Source organism: Apteryx rowi, unplaced genomic scaffold (assembly GCF_003343035.1).
Source record: "Apteryx rowi isolate R43461 unplaced genomic scaffold, aptRow1 scaffold_111, whole genome shotgun sequence".
NCBI classification, from domain to species: domain Eukaryota; kingdom Metazoa; phylum Chordata; class Aves; order Apterygiformes; family Apterygidae; genus Apteryx; species Apteryx rowi.
Genome location: NW_020447320.1, coordinates 1962364 through 1971783, shown reverse-complemented (window position 1 = coordinate 1971783; position 9420 = coordinate 1962364). Strand labels below are relative to the sequence as shown.

The 9420-nt window shown below is 35.4% G+C and overlaps 1 protein-coding gene across 1 annotated transcript; it reads left to right on the top strand.

The window, feature by feature from the left end:
• Positions 1-59: 59 nt before the first annotated feature.
• Positions 60-8518, top strand: ACTR8 (ARP8 actin related protein 8 homolog). The gene is made up of 11 exons (XM_026076768.1): positions 60-794; positions 1071-1175; positions 1709-1882; positions 2438-2531; positions 4092-4224; positions 4556-4709; positions 5397-5492; positions 6051-6191; positions 6609-6873; positions 7188-7351; positions 7827-8518. The coding sequence occupies exons 1-11, from the start codon at positions 723-725 to the stop codon at positions 7968-7970; spliced, it is 1542 nt and encodes a 513-aa protein (XP_025932553.1). The 5' UTR covers positions 60-722; the 3' UTR covers positions 7971-8518.
• The last annotated feature ends 902 nt before the right edge of the window (positions 8519-9420 follow it).

Here is a 9420-nt window from a genome sequence, read left to right as displayed (position 1 = left end):
CCCCTCCGCCCGCTCCCCGCAGAGCGGCGCTCGTCGGCACCGCCTCCCTCTCTCTCTTGCCACGCGCTTCAGCGGCCGCGGCTTCGTTAAAGCTGGTGACTTGCCCCGCTTTACGCTAGGGCTTTGCTGGATTTGTTCACCAAGGAACGACACCCAGTGAGCTGAACCCACTGAGAGTTCTTACGGATTGATTTTTTTCCGTTCTATGATCTGATATCGCACAATATTTTTAAGCGTTTATAGAATTAGTTATAAAACTACTCCGTTTGGGAATGTTTTATTTACAAGCTGGTTTGTAGCTTGATTAATGTAGTTAGCAATTTTAGTCTAAGCTGCTCTAAAAATATATATAATGTTCTTATTCATAATCTGAATCTGTACTAAAATTCATTAATCAAATTAATCTAATACTAAATTCCATTTTTAAACAATTGAAACCTATTTAAATATCTTTTGCTCTCATTTAGTATTTCTCCAGTTAAATAGACAATATCCTGAGCTCACCAGATTGGAGACCAAGTGGAGCAGCCATTAAAATCAGTTAAACCACTTGAGCTGACTTTGACAGATGTGTTGAAATCTGTAATACAAAAAATAATTTATTTAAAAAGATGTATATGATGTTCACTGTACAAACCTTCTATTTTTTCCCACAGTCTTATATATTTGGGTTTTTTGTTTAGAAACCTGAAAGTACCGAGCAGAGACAAAATGGTCTTAAAATGGTGGACCAAGCAATATGGTCCAAAAAGATGTCAAACGGTGCAAGGCGTATACCAGTGTCACCTGATCAGGTAACTCATTCTTAAGATTTTATTAAATTATTCATTCATATCGTTATTTGGTGTGATACTGTATTTTAATGGATGAGAATAGGTACATACTGCTTTATACAGCAAGTACGGATGGTGCTGATGTGTGCCTTAACTCCAAAGACCAGAGAAGAAAATGCAGACTTATCACAGGTCTTCAGTGTAGGGTTTTCTTTGTGTTTTTTTTTTTCTTTCATGCATAAAAAGTGATGACTGATGAAATATTTATTAGCAATGTATGACTTAATTACATTTCAGGCTAGGTCATACAACAGACAGATGCGACCAGCTATTTTAGATCACAGCTCTGGGGCCAAGTGGACAAACACATCAAATCATCCAGAATATCTGGTAGGAGAAGAGGTAAGATGCATGTTGAAATGAGGCTTAACATTATGTTTTAATGCAGCTATTTAATCAGTAGCAACTTGCTATATGGTAGCAGCCATAGTATGTGGTTGCTATAGATGAGCATTTGTGCAGGGACTCATTGAGATCTTTGCGTATGTGGTATAACTGAGGGAAAAGGCAAGAAATTGGTAGAGAGATCAGCCTAGGAATCACTGCTGAATAATCAGGTATTCCTGAGCTTCAAAGAATTTGTAAATTATTTCACTTACTCATTTGAGATAATGGAAGAATGTACTGGTATGTGCATAGTAGATATCTATGGATATGAAAATTCAAACATTTTAAACCATGTATTTAAAAAAATTTTTAAATGCTTTATAATCCAGCCCTGTTATAAAGAAATCCACTGTTTGTATTGCTGTCACATCAGTCAGAGTGCTGCTATGTATCTTGTTCCATCTGCTTCTGAAATGATTTTCTAGTATTTGTTATTAACCTTTTGGGAAAGACAATGCATAGAATGCATAGAACTTTCTCATTTTCAGGCACTATATGTTAATCCACTGGATTCTTACAATATTCACTGGCCTATTAGAAGAGGGCAGCTGAATCTCCACACAGGACCTGGTGGCTCCCTCACTGCAGTATTAGCAGATCTTGAAGTTATATGGTCACATGCAATACAAAAATATCTGGAAATACCATTGAAAGACCTAAAGGTGAGCTATGAACGTGTTATTTTGGACTGTATCCACTTTTGGAAATGTTGTTTTTAAAATTTAAGAGAGGTAACCTGTTTATTTCTAAGCCTCTTACTGATGGTTTCCTTAATGGATAAATCCTTTCTGCTGGTGAATATGGTTCCTAAGACTTCATTTGGATTTGTGCCTTTGAAGACAAAATTTGATAATAATACTTTCAACAAGGAGGTTTGGAAATCCAATTCTAGAAATTTCACCATCTTACTCTGTTGGCTAAAAAGGAGGGAACTGAGGAATACATACCTAATGCTTGCATAATTTTTCTTCCTTGTTGAGTAGGTGTTTTTCTCCTATCTGATACACTTTTAAATATTTTAATGGCCTAGAAACTCTTAACCTGGTACTTACTCTGAACTGATTTTTAAATTATTGAAAATGTTCCCTCTTTCCATAAATTCTGCTTCTTTTTAGCACTTTTTATATTATGCTTTCTTCCTTGGCATCAGGTAGTCAAGCATGCAAAGAGAACTTTTAATTTGAGAGCTGGCATTAATTCACTGTTCTTATCTCCAGTACTACAGGTGTATTTTACTAATTCCAGACATCTATAATAAACAACATGTGAAAGAACTGGTAAATATGATCCTAATGAAGATGGGCTTCTCAGGTACAACCATGTATATGCAAACCATTTAATGATTAATATATAGCATAAAGATTTTTATTTTTTTTTCCTCCTCTAAGGCACATTTTTGTGGGCCAATCCCAGCTTACTGTTCTAATGTTAGCACCTTTCATCTTTTGCTATTGCCATAACTTGTCTCTTTCAGTAGGGCAAAATTATTGGCTAGTGTTGAAGCAAGTTTCTTCTTTGCTATTAGATACTCCAACTGTGAGCTTCTAATTTCAGCTGAGATTAAAATGCTGTAGCAACAGACAAGGATAATAAGCTAAATGATAGAGAATATTCAAACAGTAAATTAATTGCAGGATGCTGGAGAGTAAAACTGCTATCTTTTAATAATTAATTAATATGAGGTAAATGCAGTTCCCAAGCACTGCTCTCATCAGTTTATAGGCTTAGATATTATTGCTTGACTGTTAAACCTGTTTAGCCTCTTCTGTATCAAATAGAGGACACTCGTGACAAAAAGAAGAGACTTTCCATCCAAAAGAATCAAGTGGGAAATACTGTAAAAATAGAGATCGGTCTCACCATATATATTCATGCATTTGAACAAAATTTGATTCATTTCACCAGATTAAAATGAACTAGCCATATTAGCTTTTATTTTTAGTTTTTGACCAGAATAGTTCTAAATCATACCCCACTTGATTCTTTTTTGGTTTGTGCATAGTAGTAAGGTGAACAGTACCTACTTAATATTACTACATAAAAAATATACTAGCAAGAGCATAAAAGAGGTTGCAGTTGAAATGTCTTAGCTTCAGAGGAACAGGAAGAATACTAGGAAAAATATAAAGAAGTTTCTTATTTTTGTTTGGTAAATCAGACACAGGAAATACCATTAATAACTCCTCTTGAGTGTGCCATTTCCTAAATACTAACTTAGTGAAGAGCTGAACTAATTATACAGCATAACTAAATTCTGTTATTTAAAAACATTTGCCTTTGAAACACTAGTGTCACTTAGTTTTTGTCTACAAGCACAGCTCAACTGGGCCATTCTTTTCCTTCATTGGTTTGAAGGAGAGAATGTGAGGCATGCAGTACTTCTTAAGCTTAAATATGGGCTTGTAATATAAATATGAAAATAGCCTTTTACAGTTAAAGGTAGGTTGAAAGGAAAGAGTAAAATCAGACTGTGTTTTTTATCTATTTAAAGATCATATTTAAAATGCTAATGAGAGGGATAAAACTAGAAAAAATAAGAAAAACACTCCATGTGCATCTGATAGCCAAGACCCTGCAGTACTGGTTGCAAAAATAAGTTGAGTCTGGAGACAATTGTCTTTAGTCTCACAAAAAGAAGAACATGTGAACATAGGCATCTATCCTGCTCTTAGCTTTTCTTGGGACTCTAGGGTCTAACCAACCATAATTCTGTCCATCCCTCCACCCCACTTATTAAGTACATAAACTTTCAGTGCAGAATCAGGCTATTAGTAAATTTTAAAAGATATTAAGACGTCCTTTAAATGTCAGAAACATGGCTTTGAAGTTTGGCATGAACTGGATATAATTTTTCTCTCCCTATGTTGCTAGGAATTGTGGTACATCAGGAGTCTGTGTGTGCCACTTTTGGAAGTGGTTTAAGCAGTGCATGTATAGTAGATGTGGGAGATCAGAAGACAAGTGTTTGTTGTGTAGAAGATGGTGTTTCCCATCGCAACACCAGGTATCTTAATGAGCAGAATTATTATAAGCACATACTTAGTTACTTATGCAAAGATTTGACTGTAAAAATAAGGAAAATGTTTTACAAATACAGGTTTTTTTACTTTAAGTTGTGTAACAAACGTCATTACATCACACTAATATGAATCTTAAAAAAATTCTGCCATGTTTAAAAGAAGAAAAATGCAGAACTGACCCTGTGCTCTGCAAACTATGTGGAAGTCATGATCACAGCATGTTTGAAATGTTTCTTGTATTCCTATGTATGCTACTGTAGAAGGATAGGATTTCAAGAGTAATCAGTTTTTTGTTTTTTTCTCTCTGTGCTTTAGGCTGTGCCTTGCATACGGAGGATCTGATGTGTCAAGGTGTTTTTACTGGCTTATGCAACGAGCTGGGTTCCCATATAGAGACTGTCAGCTAACTAATAAGTTGGATTGCCTTCTGCTTCAGCACTTAAAGGAAACATTCTGTCATCTAGACCAGGTGACAAGAGAATATGGTGTTTTCTCCAAGTAAACTTTCCCCATCCCCTATGGAATGCTACTCTGGGGAGTCTGTTTGTGAGTTCACAATTTCTTGTGGTTAATGGGGAGAAAAATACATAAAATCATTACAACATATGCAGTGGTTTAGAGATGTATGAGGTGAAGATGCATGAGACTTGAAATGTGTTTTTGCGTGGCATAGTTTATTTTTAGGTATAGAATAGTTGCCTCATACAGCCCTCTGTAATGGGTATATAGGAAATGGGTTTCAAGAGCATAGAAAATACAATGGTTTACTCAGTAGAATACTGGCAGGAGTTGGAGAAGGCTTAGACTTGAAGTATTTTTAATTTATTTTAGTCTACTTTAGGAAGTAAGGGGTTTTTTGTTCTTTATAGCAGTAACACATATATGCTGTTTTTCCAGTTTCAGTTTTGTATGATCTGCCAGCAGGTCTTCTCCTTCTGCACAAAACCTTATTGTAAAACATTATGCATATAGAGAACTGTTCTGGCAGATCATGCTACAAGGAAAAGACTTCAAAAATTTTTCAAGAATAGATATATGAAATTCAGAGTCTGAAGAATACTTTTACTTTTTAGATTGTTGCCCACAGATTAAATAGGTTTAAGCAGTTGGATATAGTGATATAAAAGATCTAATTTTGTTGTCTTTTTTACCTCAGGATATTTCTGGACTGCAAGACCATGAGTTCCAAATTCGTCATCCAGATTCGCCAGCTTTATTATACCAGTTTCGATTAGGGGATGAAAAATTACAGGTGACCTAAAAAAAAAAAAATTCAGGTGTATTTACGCTCTGGGTCTCACTTGTATCCTCACATTGCTATTAAGCCTGTGTGATTTATGGGTTGTCTTTAACCTTGTTTGATGGTATTGAAATGAATTACTGTAAGTATGAATGTGCCTAATACAGCACTAGTAGATGGACAAGACCTTCTAACTAGCCTTAGTTAAAGTGATAAGAGCTTCGATTCAATATGATGCTTATCCTTCAAGTGCAAGGAATGAATGCTGATCTTGCAAGTTTTTTCAGCTCTGAGTGTTTTTATTTTGTAACAAACTGTATTTGAATATTTGTTCATCATACAATACCATAATCTGTAAAGAAACCTATATGAATGTACAAGTGTTTGTTGTACTTAAGAAATTACACAAAACTCACACACTTTGTAGCCTATTACAAACCTATTTGAAAAAATGTATATTTAATTTTAAATTGTGAGAAAATGAAAATAGAGCAAGCTTTTCCTTTTCTGTAGTAAGCAATAAAAGAAAAAACTATTCAGTAAAGTCCTACCAAATCTCTCATTCTTCAGGCTCCAATGGCTCTGTTTTATCCAGCAACTTTCGGAATTGTTGGGCAAAAAATGACAACTTTACAACACAGGTCACAAGGTGACCCTGAGGATCCCCATGATGAACATTACCTGTTAGCCACACAGAGTAAGCAGGAGCAGGTGTGTGAATGCTTGTTTTGTTTTTCATAAAGTGTTATTTAAATGCAGAATGCAAACAGAATTCTAACTCATCTCTGAAAGTGAAGTTTGTCAGCAGCATTGAGGAATAAACTTAAAGTAAGGAATTGCAGATATCTAGACAAGTCCTTAATGAAAACCGTGTATTTTCAGAATCTAAGATGTCTTCATTTTATGGCACTAATGCATCTGATGCATTTCAAAATAAAACCCTTACTTTGGAAGTAGGATTTAAAATAAAAATAGGTGGTAATGCAGGTAGTAATGCAAGGTTAAACATTTCTGTGCAATAAGGTAAAGAGAAGTGAAGTGCTTATTAAGGCTTTATATTATTATGTAACCTGCTGAAGATCTTTATTTTTCATAGTTTAAAGATCAACTTCTTTTCTCATTTTTAAGTCTGCAAAAGCTACAGCTGATAGAAAATCTATGTCCAAGCCTGGTGCATTTGAGGGAGACTTGCGAGGCCAGGCCTCAGACGTTTCAGAGAGGATCTACCCTCAAGAAGTGGAACTGGGATCTTCTCAAGGTGATTGTATGATACCTGGAAATGACTCAGAAGAACCTTTAACTGCACACATGTCCAGGAAAACAGCTATCTCTCAGTTTGAAGGCAAAGCCTTAGGCCTTGACAAAGCCATTCTTCATAGTATTGACTGCTGTGGTAAGAATTGTATTTGTATAATCCTGTAAAATATGCATATCAGCCGATTAATGTGGATGGATGGCAGCACCCTACATTTTACCAAATATCTTAATTTTATCTTTTCTAGGATAGCTACACTGTTTTTTGTATTTGAATTTTTGTTAAGGTTTCTTTAGCTAGATCTTTTGAAGCCCAAGGAATAGAAAAAGAATTTTAAAAGCAAATGCTTCTCAGTTTCTATGTGGTTGGACCTGTACTGAATTCTTTATAAGCCAAATACAAGCCTGTTAACTTTACACAATACATAATTTTCTTGTATCAATTTATTCCAGCATCTGATGATACAAAAAAGAAGATGTACAGCTCCATCCTAGTAGTGGGAGGAGGCCTTATGTTTCATAAAGCTCAGGAGTTTCTGCAACACCGAATTCTCAACAAAATGCCACCTTCTTTCAGAAGAGTTGTTGAAAATGTTGAAGTCATTACAAGACCTAAGGTACATTGTTAACTCATAGCTAAATGGTTGAGTTAGTAAATTATGATTGGCTGAGAGCTTTACAAGACTGTGTTACTTTTTCCTCTTTCTTGGGATTTGTTTTTTTTTTCCTTATTAAGGGAAAAGAAAGTATGGATTAAAAACAGTAAGTTTCATTTGGCAATTATCAGCTAAATTTGTAAAATCAAAATCCAAGTATTTTCCAAAGGCTGAAGGAAGGATTTTCCCTATATGTCTATAAGACATACTATAAAAATAGTGACTCTTAAAACATATTAAATAGTCTCTCCATATATTTATCATATTATCATGAAAGAGTCTCTCTTTCTGAATAAGTTCAGGAAAATTTCTTTTCTCCTTCCCTAATCCCCAAGATTTCATGCAGTGATGAATCCTATGGGAATAAATAGGATGCAGGTTTTGAGAAGTGAAAAATCAGACCAATGATTATACACAATCTGTGTTCTGAATTCAGGATATGGATCCCCGCTTAATTGCATGGAAAGGAGGTGCAGTTTTGGCCTGTCTTGACACAACTCAGGAGTTATGGATATATCAGCGAGAATGGCAACGTTTTGGTGTCAGGATGTTACGAGAGCGAGCTGCATTTGTGTGGTAATTTATATGTTTACAGTGGAGCACGGTTAACTAAACATTCCTTTCCCAAAATGCTACTTTTTCCTCTGCAGAGGTATTGATCTTCTGCTGCTGGGTGTTTTTGTATTTTACTGAAATTAAGTCTGAGATTTTCCAGTAGTGCAAAAATCCTGTCAAGTGAGAAGGTGTTGCTATACTCCATCTTTTAAATTGTATGCATTGAATTCCCTATGTACAGTGTCACAGTCATCTCCAAATTCACATCTATATAAGTTTTTTTGTATATTAAAAATGCACAACATGGGTATTTGATGTATCAAATGCTGAAGGGACAGATATTAAGCCATGATTCATTCTGGATGCACATACGTACCACAGAAGCAAGAGCTGCAGACTGCAATCTATGGACTTAACAAGGCAGTGTGATTCTTACCCTAGTGTTACTAGGAGAAAAAAAGTTGTTATATAAGTGATCACCCTGAAAAAAAGTGAAACGGAAGACTTAAACTACTGTTGCTTTTGGTATTTTGCTTCTAAAATAAATTGTATTATTCATTGGAAAAACTTTAACAATGTAGAAGTGGAGTATTTTTTCTTGCCTGTTCTCACCCTCGAGAACTCTTGTTAACTTCTCACTGTCTGCTCTTCTCTCTATTTAAAACACCCAGTACAGCACACCCAAAAGAGCTAGATCTGTTGTTTCACAGCCAGCACCAGTCTCAATCCTACAGTATGAGTTCTTCAGTTAGAAAAATGATCAAAGACCAGGATGCCATTTCTTATTTTCTGTTATGGAGGCTCTTACCACCTCAAATCTGTATCTGCAATTATAATCTAGATAAAAACTATTAAAACACTTCTAATATTTCCAGGCACATGAGTCTGTAAGTACCTGAAAGTACTGGTACTGCATGCTGTCCCTTATTTTATTTAAGACTATGGCCTTTTGTCTGCCTTTTATTGAAGATCTACATAAAGAATTCAAAACTTTAGATCTTACTCTGGCAAGATGAGATGTTGCTGTTTTGTTTGTTTTTTAAAGGGTCTAGAATTCCAATCGTAGCTTATATATATATAGTTATATAAAAGCAGCTAGGTTGTGACATAGAAGTACACATGTGCAAAGATCTTGTTAGGATTTGTTGATCTACAACTGGTTCTCTACAGCAAACACTTCAAAACTTCACACCAGTGGGTGCTGACACCTGGACACACTGAAGGCTGAGGTAAATTACTGCACTTGCAAAGCTACATCATTCTTACAGCACCGCATCAAACATACTGTAAATGCACACTGTGACACAAAGTAACGTAGCCACAGAACCAGCCTTTAAGTCAGGCTGGAAAAACAGTTAACTTCACATCTCTACAGAGGAGAGAGAAAGACTTTTAAATTACTTGATGGACTGTGTTCTGGTATTGCCACAGCTAATTATTTCTAATAGTTCCATTTGAGCAGAAATTTACTTCAA